General features: G+C 40.8%; 1 protein-coding gene across 1 annotated transcript; it reads right to left on the bottom strand.

Annotated features, from left to right (window-relative positions):
• Positions 1 to 8,779: 8,779 nt before the first annotated feature.
• On the bottom strand, positions 8,780 to 12,841 carry LOC131336636 (uncharacterized). The gene has a single exon (XM_058372544.1). It carries the CDS (start codon positions 11,951 to 11,953, stop codon positions 9,182 to 9,184), a length of 2,772 nt encoding a protein of 923 aa, XP_058228527.1. The 5' UTR covers positions 11,954 to 12,841; the 3' UTR covers positions 8,780 to 9,181.
• Between the last annotated feature and the right edge of the window lie 220 nt (positions 12,842 to 13,061).

Here is a 13,061-nt window from a genome sequence, read left to right as displayed (position 1 = left end):
ACTTGAAGAAGAAGCTCTTCCGTTTCCAGTTCCGTGCAGGTAGTTCTATGAACGAGCACTTGTCTGATTTTAATAAAATACTTGCTGATCTTCAGAATTTGGATGCCAATATTCTCGACGAGGATAAGGCTTTGATTTTGTTGAATTCTCTTCCTACTTCGTATGATCACCTTGTTACTACTTTGTTATATGGTAAGGAAGAAATTCGTTTTGAGGATGTGTCGAATTCTCTAGTTAATAATGAGTATCGTTTAAGAGATAAGCAGATCCATCAGGACACATTTAGTCAGGGTTTGGTTGTAGGGAATAAGACTCGACTCCAATTGAGCAAAGTTCCCTCTTTTGTGAATACAACAGGTATTGTAAAAGACGAGTGTGCTTACTGTCACAACAAAGGTCATTGGAAAAGGGATTGTCTTATCTTAAGGAGTAAGAAGGACTCCAATTCCAATTATGCTTCCGACAAGTATGATGATTTGAAAGCTTTGGTAAGTCTCATGCCTGTTAGCAACTCGAGGGAGTCGAAATGGATTTTGGATTCTGGTTGTGGCTGTCATGTATGTCCCAATAGGGATTGGTTCTCTAGCTTGAAGGAGTTAGATGGCGGTGATATTCTTGTGGGTAATGGCCATGCTTGTAAGACTTTGGGGATAGGTACAATCAGCTTGGTTATGCATGATGGATTCATTTGGACATTGGATAACGTTCGGTATGTACTGAGCATGAAATATAATCTCATCGCTCTAGGTGCCTTAGAGTCCGCAGGTTCGGTGATCACTTTGAAGAATGGAGCTCTAAAGGTTTCATTTGGCAATCTAGTTGTGATGGAGGGCGTTAGGCGCAATAATCTATATTTTCTTGAAGGGAGTACAGTGTTGGGTGGAGCAGCCACTGGTGCTTTGGATATAGTGGAATCTGTTTTGGATACTATCGCTTTGGTACACGAATGCTTTGGTGATTTGTGGAAACAATTTGGGGTTCGTTTTGGGGAGCATTGTGTTTTGGAGAAGCAACTTGGAGTCAAGTCCAATATGGTTAGGACTTGTTAGGCAACTTATCTTTGGGTATAAATACACTTGTTATGCCTCTTTATTGGTGTGAGAGCAAATATTAGGCATTTGATTAGGGTTTGAGAGAGTTGCCTCATTGTTTTGGCTTTTGGTAGGAGAGTTCTGCAGACTTCTTCTTTGTAGCTCTTTGAGCATTCGTACTTGATTAGTGAAGCCATCGATCGACTGCCCGTGGACTAGGCTTACATCCCAAAGTAAGACCGAACCACGTATATCTGTGTGTCTCTCTCTCCTTTTGTCTGATTTCTCTCTCTTTCTCTCACATTTGGTTTGCTTCACACATCTATTTTTCTTTGATTCAATATTCTTAATCACTATCTATTTGTTCGGCTTCCGCACAACACTCGTGACCGCAATTGATTATTTATTTCAATCCACAGACCAATGAATTTACGGAGGTGCCAATGCCACAATGCAAGAGAGAGGAATGAAAAGAATCTAGTAGTTTATGGTTTAGAAGTCTTGGATGGATGCCTTTCCTTTGCTCTCTGCGGAGACCGTAGGAGGCGTGAAGGGATCGATGTTGAGGTATTTGCAATGCAGAAATATGGCGACGGAATTCTTGGACAAGGTTGTTTGTAGTGTCCAATTTTAGAGGATTGGATTATTCAGATCACTTGGTGCCATTGCGTTTTACAAAGAAAGGGCTACTATTTATGCTACGGGACATGAATGACAATGACATTCTAGTTTTGGCATACGATGTTAAACGACGTTCGCTCTTATTGGTTACTCCAATCAGATATGGTGGTTCAGATGTAGATGTCAATGTGTTCGTAGAAAGTCTGGTTTTTCCTCCCTACTGCGATTGGGAAGAGGAAGATGTGGGCTCCCCGGCCTGGCGCGATCGAAGAGTCACCACCCGAATTTTTGAGATGGATGATCCGAGAAACCGAGAGTTTGTTTGAGAGAAAAAGGTTTTTGATCTAGAGAAAACGTTGAGACTTTGGGTTCGGGAGCCATGTTACGAACGGGGAAGGTTTTGTTGAAAAAGCACCCCGCTCGCCCAGTAAAATCGGTATCTATTTAGCATTTTAAATGGGAGATTTAATATCATTTGAAAATTTTAACTTTGATTAAAACATGTACGGGAAAGGGACATGCATGGGGGTTTAATATAACACATTGGCGTGCTTGTGGTGTGAGCTGTATAGTATGAAATGGATGAGCAATGTATAGGAAGTGAAATAACAACATTACAACAATCTGCCAATATCATGTGAAACACTGTGCGGTTCACCTGTCTACGCATTCCAGAATCAGTTTGCTTTTACATGACAAAATAAACCATAGGTCCGCAAAATAGTTTGTTATATTTTTCGAATCTCTGAAAAATGATTTACGAGATTATTTTGTTCATCTTATCATGTAAAACAATATTGAAAGCTTTTTGAAATGTTGAAAGATTTAATAAAGTTAAAAAGATGACTTTTAACATGAAACTTGATTCTGGAATATACTCGCACAGAAAAGCAGTAAACAGGCTAAATAGAATAACATAAGAAGGAATATGTACAAGAAATAAAATACTGCACGGTGTAAGTGCAGCGTATCCGTTACAGAAACTATTTTTTTTGTGCTTTTTGAATATAAGCTCGTTTGAGACATAAACTCGGTATAGAAAGATCGAGAAGGGCTTCGATCGGCTCCCCTCAAAGCTAAACGTGGTTTAGCCCAAGGAATTTGCGTATACCTTTTAATTAAAGCTTGGATGTGTTTGAAGATTGAGGAATGAGAGTTGATTTGGACTTGAAATACTTAAATGGGGATTGAAGGATGTAATTGTTTGGATGCTTTGAGGTGGAGGTCCTCCTAAGTCAGTAATTTACTGAACTTAAGAGGAGAAGAAGAATGGGGGTATTTTTAGAGAGAGAGAGTGAGAGTCTAGAAAATGGCAGAGTAACTTTATTTGGAATTGAAGGGGTCCTTCTCAACTAGAGGGGGGGTGTATTTATAGGCAAGAGGGCCAATGATGATCAATACAAAGAGGGGAGATGGCTTCTAGGCCGGATAAAACTTATTCCCTGCACCTGTAGGCGTGGTCGACAACTTTCTGCAACTGTCATAACTTTTTCCCGAAACACCGTGTAACATAAAGAGAAATGCCGTGCTGTATATTGAAATCTCGTGCGGTGGAGTGATTTTTTGGAATTTTCTGAAATGCCACGCGGTATTGTGTATCAGCACAGCTTATCAAACTTCACAGGAGCACCCCGGACACTCCCGAATTCGGATTTGAGCACGGTTCGAAGCGTTGGAAAGCTTGTCAAGTCCTCTTTCTAACCCAATTGGTTTCACTCAAAGACGTTTTATACATTGAAATGTGTGCCATTTTACCATCAGTATGTCATGGAAAAAATTGTTTTTGACAAAGCAAACGCATATTTCTCTTTGCAATTGAATCAGGGGCCACCCTACATGTTTGGAAAGGGGTTTTCTGGAGGTTTAGAGAAGAAGTAATAAAGGAGCAACAATCCAAGCCTTGAAGGTATATTTTTCCTTATTTCATCATCGAGGAACTTAAAGATTATTCGAAGGCCCAGATTGGGGTGTCTACAGAAGAGTACACGAAAATTTTCCTCTCTAGGGTGACGAAGAAGTGGAAGCGCAAGCCAGGAGAAACCCAAACTTTTACCTTTATAGAATCGTAGTTGGATGGGCACCCCAAAATACATGAATTGTTGATATGTTATTGTATTGCTTACTTGCTGAACACTAGTTTTTTCCAATCCTAGAGTATCGACATTATTAGCTGCATGTCTAGAATTTGACTGCTTTGTTTAGGTTGTAGTTGTGCAGGGATTTTTCAAATTAAATGAAAATGGCTCGGAACACATTTTGTATTTCTAATTTATGCATACGAGCTTGACCACATGTTTCTTTCATTCATATCTTCTTATCATCAATAGCGAATCCCGAGTTTTACGTCTGTTTCCCCGTCTAGTTTTCCTCCACAAATATCATAGTTTCATTGTTTGAACACATCCTTCAAGTGTACTAAACCTTGCTCTGTTTATTCTCCCCTGTTTTCTCCTTATTCTAGTCTCTTGATCCAGTGGGTGATGACTGAAATTTATTTGGGAATGTGAAAAATGATAGCTGAAATTCATGCAAGGATGTTAGGAAAGTTCCTCCACAAATCTCTTTCGTGGTTCCATTGCTTAAACTTTAAACACATCCTTCAAGGGATTGGTTGATTGGGTTTTGCTATGGGTTTTTGCTTTGTAGGTTGTGCGAGCTAAAACTTGCTCTGTTTATTCTTACTTTTCTCCGCCTTATTTTCAATTGTTTTTGCCCATGCGTTTGGAATTGGTTGGTTGGAATGTCAATTTTACCAGTCTTTTCATCGATCCAGTGGATGAAGGTCGATATTCTTATGTGAATTTGAAGCTGAAATTCATGCAAGGATGTTGGGAAATTTCAATATTCCTAATTTGTTGGAGATTAATTGTCATTTCAACTCCACAGTACCAACACATTATGGATCATTCATCCTTAATAGACAGCATCTTGTTCTGGAATTTGACTCTCTCCAGTTCTAAGAAGTATGAAGTACCAGATGCATGGATAATTGTACTTTGCGTGGTATAAATTTTGTATTTCAATCCACTCTAGATATAGGAATTATCACAATCCATAATACTAACATTCTTAACCGTATCAAGATGCTATCTCGGCCTTAGATTCAAGACAAAACCAACACAACAGTAAGCTTTTTAAATCACCTGGACAAACCCATAGAACACCACAGAATTCAAGTAAAACACCCTTTGTAAAAAAATTAAAAAATTAAAAATTTTCAAGCCAAACGTCAAATCCTCTTCAAAGAGACTCACGTAGCAGCAAAAAAAGTAATGCATTTTGTTGTTCGTTTCCACAAAAGCGATAAAGGAAGCTTTGGGAGAGTTTTCCTTCATCATAAAAGTCAAAAGATCAGAAGTTATGATCCAAATCCTTTACAATAATATATTTTGCCGAAAATAGTAAGGTGTATGTGGTGTAGATAAGAAGTTCATGTGACGTGGGTTACAACTACAATACATTCGATCCGTAAAATTCCACTCAAATATTAGTTCTCTAACCCTAATCAAATTGAGAGTTCAACTTGAAGTGAACTGGCCGGCCTCAGCTGCATTCATATGTGGTGAAAGCACTAGACCGAATATGCTTAAGAAACCAGGTTGAAGCATATGTACTTCTGTTCTCTGCCGACTTCCCTTTCAAGACAAAAGGCTCTCTGTCGTAGCCATGCGCCCTCCGACGATCAAATACCAATCAGTAATTCTAGTAGGGAATCGTCTTACCCCCATCCCATCTTTCTAATTATGATGGGCTTCCCTATCCCAGAGGAACTTATTGTTGGAAAGATGTTTGCTGCAAATTCTGAACTGTTGACGAAATCTACACCAAACCTGAAATACGCTTCGAGTCATGACTATATCGCTTTCCTAAAGACAGTATTTGCCCCCACCAAATGGTATGCAAAGGGTTACAGCAAATTTGCCTTCAAGATAAATCGAAGCCTGAACTCGAAGTTCTTTCCGTTTGCGTTTGCACTAACAAAACGGACAGAATACCTGCTGAACGAATATAAGAACTGAGAACCACTGAATTCTGTTTTCTGTAGCAAAACATAACGCAGAATGAATGCTAGGAAATATAGAGAGAGATGTGGGAGAAATTTGGCATATGTGTGTATATGGATTCTAACAAGTAGTGGTCTATTTATAGGCCACTACACACCCATTGTGAAAGGGTACATACTCGATCTAGTTTGACCGTTGGATCAGATCCTACGGTCTTGATCAACCAGTCACACCGAACTGGTGTACTGTTTCATTCACACCTAATCAGATTTGATCCAATCCGTTGGATCGTGCCCATTCGTGGTCGACGACTACGATCGCAACTCCACGAACCAGCGCACCCGTAGGTTCGAGTTGCACCTGATCAGAACCACTCCGTGTGACTCACCTGCCACGTGTGTGACACGCGACATCCACGTCAGAGTCACCTTACTGCCAACTCGCAATAAGAAATGGCGCCTACAAGGCGCCGACGTGCTAAGTGCGCTGCTAAAGCGCCATAGCTCACGCCGCGCGCGTGTGTGAGTGCATAGCACCGGCTCCACCGATATGGTGCGAAGCACCATAGGGCTGCACCTCACTAGTCATTGTTTAATCATATTAGGAATGTTCCCTAATATATACCATTCCTACATCTCTCAACTGACCAATGTGGGACAAAGTTCATAAAGAGGAAAACAAGCATTCTAAGGAAATAAGGAAATTAACAAAACCAAAACGATGACTCTTTTATTTTGAAAATCTCTAACAATTATCAATCCCAACATAGAGGTGGCAGACAGTCATCTCCGTGCTCTTAAAGAGAAAATCCCCAATTATGAGTATTTGTTGCACAAGATGTTCATCCTTGTCAAACACTATTTTGAAGAACCCATGGAAGAGGCATATGAAAGGATATGTCAACGAGATCGTGAAATAATGCTTAGATTATATGGAATGACAAGAGATGAAGAAGGAGAAGGCATGTCTTCTTCTAGGGAAGAGGAGAACCAGAAGGAGGAGAAGAACCAGAAGCAGAAGCAGAAGGAGAAGAAGAAGATGATGATGATGATGGTGAAGACTTAGAAGAAGAAGAGTCCATGTGATGCATTTTCCCGGTTGAGTTTTGAACGATTTTGACTACTAGCTTTGGAAAAATGAATATTTAGAGTGTCTAACTTGGGAAGAGATATGGACATGCAGATAGGAATGCAATCCTGATTGACATTGCGTTTAGAGGCTCAACTGAGGTGACAAAATTAAGCAGCATACCTTGTATGCATTTTGCCACTTAGATGAAGTGCGAACCTTGGGAAGCCACGAAAGGTGCAATGCGAACATAGTAGGTGACAAGTTGCAGATGACCTAGTCTATCTGTGGGGTAGGAGGTGATATTTTGTTTTTATAACGGTCTTTTTTCCCTTTTCACTAATATTTTGTTTGGTTGTTTGGATATCTGTGGTCATAAGGATTAATCAATTCAAATCAACGTATTGATTAGGTTTCCCATGCCCCCAAATTTATGTGTTCGTTTCAGATGGATTCTTCAAACCCCCCCCGCCCCCCCCCCCCGGGCACACAAACAAGCAAACGCGTGCACACAGAAAGCTAGGGCCTGCATTTTGAGACAAGGGGGAGGGGGTTATTTGGGTTTTAGAAAGAAAGTACGAGTATTTGAGGCCAAACGGCCAAGGAAATTTAGTTTCTGCTCGATAGAGTCGTGCTTTGCCTTGACGAGACCGGTTAAAATAGCATCCCGTTTCAGGGTATGATGTCGTGCTTGCACAATGTTGGCCTCTCTCCTTTCAATGTCTTACATTGTCAACCCAGCTGATTAATTAGGATTTTAGAGTATAAGAAACCCCCGGATGTGGTGCCCTAGTTTTCTTTTCTCTTGGGTATGTGTAACACTTAGGATCTAGTTGTATGCTTGCCATGATTTTGTGGTTCTGTATTTGCCATCATTCTTAATAAAAGAAAAGCTTGCTTACAATAGAAGATAGTTGTAGCGACCGAACTCAATTCGGCCCCCACATTGTCGATCGATGTCTGGATCTCTACACATTCATTTGTGTAGTATTTCCCCCCCCCCCCCCCCCCCCCCCCCCGCCCCCCCCGATCCTTCACCTGTGAAGTTGCAAGTATGTTCACTTATTTTTGTAAAGTTAGGTTCTCTTTTTTTTTTTTTTTCTATTATTTCCTGCAGGTGGCCATGGTCTCTGGCTTTTGGATGGAAGTGGTTATACTTTAATCCTTGAGGCGCATGGGGGCCTGGTTTCTCAATCCTTCGTAATCTTGTTCGTTCAAGACATAGATCGTTATGTTTTTAGTAGCTTGTTTGTTGTTCCTCCATCTATTTTGCTTGCTTTGTTTTGTTGTGGCAGTGGACCCATGTCATGGATCTTATTACACAACAGAATCATCTGCGAATAATAAGTGAGAGGCAACTGGGCAATGAAAGATACAGCTGATATAATTGTACATGTAAACGACAAATTTAAATCAAATGAAAGATACATCTAGCGATAAATTGATCAATGGGTTAAATGTCGAAGAAGCGCATGCAGGTTATCGATGAATTGCTGCTGTCACGTAGTTCCACGGTTGACAAGGTTTCCTTACAAAAACTGACTGATATCAACCAAGTGACTATAGCACCCTAGGTAGAGAGCATTGCGGCGTGCACGGTTACACATCATGCAACTAGATGACCAGGACCAATTACGGTGCAGAAATTGGTAAAGTAAATGCAAAAAAGATTCGCAACCATAGTTACTGAATTTGAAACTGGTAATGCGGTGTACCCAGTGTTGAAGTTTATACTCCATAGAAAGGCAACTTTTTTCAATTGCCCGGCTTGGTTCATTGGGGTTTCTAGAACCACCCCCTCTCTCACCATGGTTTTCAACAAGCTTTCTCTCACTTATTTCCTCCATTTCTCTATATCTCTCGCCACTTGTTCTTCAAAAAAAGACCTGTCTCAATACTAGTTGTGCAAAAAATCACAGTAGTTATACCCTTTCGACTGGACAAAGAAATTCCAGCTACTCTCATAACTAGTTGAAAGCAAAAACAAAAATCAAAACAGAAGTGAGAAAACAATTAGGAGAACATTGACACCATAGAAGCAGTACATAGTGTGGATTCTGTGGCACATTCCTATCATAGAACACATTTATATAAAGCTGAATCTTTTGTTTTTTGCTCGGCATATAAAGCTGAATCTTACACACAAGCAGAAAAAAACAAGCTTGTATAGCACACTCCTATCATAGAACTTTCTTTTTTGAACATCAAAATCCAAACCCTACAAAACTAGGATACCCCTGGAAGGCAAAAAAGGAAACTCCAAGCAATTCGGAACATGAATGAACAAATCCACCCGCTTGCTGCTGAGCCGCCTCCAGGAAAGATCAAAGGACATCGCACATAAAACCATCAACTCCTCATTCTGTCAATGCAATTTCCCAAAACCATTACACTGTGCAGATCCATCTTTACATTGAAATACAATGTAGAGTCAGTACTACATACTTGATTGCAGCCTTATGCCTCTGAACATTCAGCAACAGTTTGAGATCCACCCTCTCTGATAAATGCTGGATCAAGGAACTTTGCAACAAATGCCCACAGCGTGTAAACATCATTGAAATTAGTCAAAAAGCCAAGAGAAGCTGTGACAACCTCAACTCGAATGAACCCACTTTTTCGATCGCGCCCCTCAGTTTCCATTGGCCTGCAAAGGGCAGTCTCGTCAAGATTGAGATACCCTCGTTGCTGTTTCAGACTGTCCAAAATCCTTATGTGACTTAGAATACCAATCCCGAGAGAGATACCATTTATCTCCGCCAGCTTCTGGACGAGTTCCGGATTGATTAGACCCTGATTTCCATCTCTCACATTGAAAGCTACAGAAGCACCCCTTTCGTACTCAATCTTGGGGCCATAAATGTGAACGAGTGGCACAGGTTCCTTCCCATCAAGAGAGGGTAACCTTAACCGCAGTAACGATGTCACAAGCCAGTTGATCAAGAACCTCAACCTGAGAGTGGTCTTGTTGAGACCCAACATGTTTATGTGATCAAGATGCCTGCACTCTATCTCAGGTTCCCTTCGGTCTGAATCTTGCCCGTCACCATATTCTCCATCACTGACGTACTCCTCATCATCCAAACTTGCGGCCGATAAGTCTCCTGGTTCGATTGTGTTGCTCAGATGCTCCGTGTGGTGATCTTCCGAACCAGACGATACCTTTCTTCCCTTGCTATCAGGCTGTTCAATCTCTTCCACCCCAAAAAACCTACCACCTTCCCTCCTCCCCAACAACCTAAACTCCCCTTCTGTCTCTCTTCTTATCATGCTCGATTTCGACTCCATACAAATCTCAGAGGTTGAGCCATTGTCCGGGGACTCTTTTAGGCGAGATCTACTTACCCCAGAATATTTCCTTGCTTGAGGTTCCTCCTGAATTTCCAGATCATTTTTCTGGCCTAAATCCTTTTCACCATTTTGAGAAAAGGATTGTTCTACAGTTAATGGTTCTTCTGTAACTTCCTTAAGATGTTCAGAATCCTGTGACACAGATAGAACAGCAGCATCGAATGACAGCATGTGGGTGTCCTCCTCGGAAGCTGGATGCACCTCTTCATCGTATACTGGGCAGTTGGAAGATTTGGATGACGGTTTTGGAGAAAGGCGCTTGGTCTTCTTCCCAGTAAACCAAACAGGTGGTACGGGAGAGGAAACCTTCTGTTTGTCATTTGACCCCAAAGGACTCTGACCCAAATCAATCCATATCGAGTTTTCGGATGACTCATCTTCACTGAAAACAGGACTCCTCATCACCTCTCCAGCACACATACTCTCAGTTTCTTCACATATGGTGCTTGCCCCATCCTTATCAGAGCTGTTATCCGGATCCATCTGAGTCTCAAATACATCCCTCACCTGAGCAGAAGTGTAAACACCAGAAAAGGCAGGCAACAGCTGCCTTGGATGAGTTGCAGTAGATAATTCCCCATCCCCGCAGGCTTCATCATCTTCAACTCCATGAAATTCAGGTAACCCATCAGCAGAGTCACTCAGGTACAGAGGAAAAACTGGGGTAATTTTGACGATACCAGAACCAGTGTGCCCAGACCGATTTTGAAGGCTCCCCAGCACTGACTTTTTAATGAGAAGACACCCAAATCCAGTTGGGTCATAGCCAAATACCCTATAAAATGAGGTGATAATGAAATCCGGCCTAAATAGAGACAATCCAAGAGAATCCATGTCTTTGGGACCTAATGACCCAGCATCAAGCAAGACATGCCAATTGTTCTGTTGAGCTAATGCCATCCACTGGTATGAATACTTAGCACCAGTGACTCTAGACTGGACAGGAAACACAAAAAGACCAGTTGCCGAATCCTTTTTCCTCTTTTTCTTGTTTGAAATCCGCTTTCTGAGATCAGTTGAGCATAATTTGAGGGTTGGCCATTTAAACCAAGCACTGTGAACTTCTGCACCTTTATCTCTGGCACCCTGAGCCATCATATTGACTGACTGGCTCTCATGATCAAACATGGTTAACAACTTCTTGTTTGTTTGAAAAGGGTATGATTCAGCAAGCAATTGAAATGCGGACCCTCTACTAACAGTAAAAACAAGGCCATATTCATTCTCAGGGATGTTCAAATAATCCATAATCCTAGTCTTTATATCACGTTCTATAGTGCCCTCCCCAGCACCTCCATATAAGACATGATTGCTCAAATTTGTAGTAATCTCAGATAAGCTAAATGTGGATGATTCCCAATACTGAACTGTTTGGAGAAAAGAAAACAACCCAAATCCACAATAATCAAGACATACCTTAGGGTGTGACCCCGATAGGTTTGCATACTCATTTTCCCTCAGCTCATCGATCTTTTCAGACGATTGGTACTTCGGGTACACTGTAAGGAACTTCTCGAAAGATTCATTTAGGCAAGGAATGGAGTCTTCGGATTCGAATTTGTGGTCGGCCACAAGAGAAGTGGCTCTGAGGAATTCCTTCTGGGCATTGAGCCTAGCAAGGGATCTTGATCTCCCTAAGCCATTTCCGTGATTCGGAGCAGTCGATTCGAAATCCATTTCTTGGGATTTAACAAGGGACCCATCTTCAGATGCTTCCTCAAGAGCTTCCCTGAGCTTGTGCTCTTGCAATTTTCTAAGAATTGATGGGTTTCTGTTGATTTCTTGGGATGAGTGGCTAGACCCATCTTTTTCTCTTCTCTTCTTGTCCAGAATCAGAGAAGCACAGTGAGAGATTGGCTTCCATAGTGAAATATGCATTGAAAGAACCCAAGAAAGATAAACAGGCTCAAGCTACACTGTAATAGAACTTATGAGATTTTTGTTTAGCCCATGAAGTTTGAAAACCCAAAAAGCAGGTTTTGGTTTCAAACCTGTTGTCAAAAGGAAGCAAGAGGAATAAATGTAAAAGCTTACCCAGAATCTAAGCTTTGGTTTCAAAAATCAAAACCCTAGGTTAAGGAGGGAAACCCCTGGGGACTTTGCTTTAAGGCAAAATTCAAAGAGAAAAACAAGAAATTGGGTGAAAGTATCTCAATGAAAAACCCAGATTAAACATTCTTGAGGTACAAAAAAGACAAAACCCACAACAGATTTCAGGGTTCAAGTATTGAAATCAAGAGGACCACATTGACATTCTGGGTCGGTGACACGAGAGAAAACAATAGAAAGTCAAACAAGAGAATTAAATTGGAAGAAACAGAAACAAAGAGAGAATCATAACCTCGAACTCTAGAAACCAACGCCCAGATCCTCAAAATATGGGCAAAGAAGAGAGCACAAAAGACACTCAACCTAATACAGCAAAGAAATGGTTCTAGAGAACAAGAAGGGTTTTCAAGAATTCAAGAAACTTCACAGGGCTCCTTTCCTTCCCTCTCTCTCCAGCTTTCTGGAAACCCACTGAAGTCTGAAACTCCAAACCAAATGGTCAATTACGCCAACTGTGTTTTACCCCTCTCTCTCTCTCTCTCTCTCTCTCTCTCTCTCTCTCTCTCTCTATCATTGACCTTAGCTGGCTATCTCAACAATTTACACTAACAGACAGAGCGAATCACATTTGACTTCTTTATAGAAACCAATGAGGGATTGTGTACTAGGAGTATGTGTTTTCTATGCCTCATAAAGTATAAACTATTAGATTGAAAAATACTTAAATCACAACCAGTCGATGGAAATCACAGATAAAATGTGTGGAGGGTTGTTTCGTTGGAAAAGAGGTGGCTTCTCAATGTTTTTTACAAAATCGTAATTTCATTGACTCAGATTGGCTTAACGTATTTCTTTGTTTACTACAAAAAGACGTGAAATTTTGAAATTAAAAAATTATATATATTTTTCATTATATTTTAACTTTCTAGACACTAAA

Source organism: Rhododendron vialii, chromosome 8a (assembly GCF_030253575.1).
Source record: "Rhododendron vialii isolate Sample 1 chromosome 8a, ASM3025357v1".
Classification (NCBI taxonomy): Eukaryota; Viridiplantae; Streptophyta; class Magnoliopsida; order Ericales; family Ericaceae; genus Rhododendron; species Rhododendron vialii.
This window is presented reverse-complemented; position numbering and strand designations above follow the sequence as displayed.

Excerpts from the sequence above, each read along its gene's own strand:
- LOC131336636 (XM_058372544.1), bottom strand. The coding sequence starts at position 11,953 with ATGCATATTTCACTATGGAAGCCAATCTCTCACTGTGCTTCTCTGATT.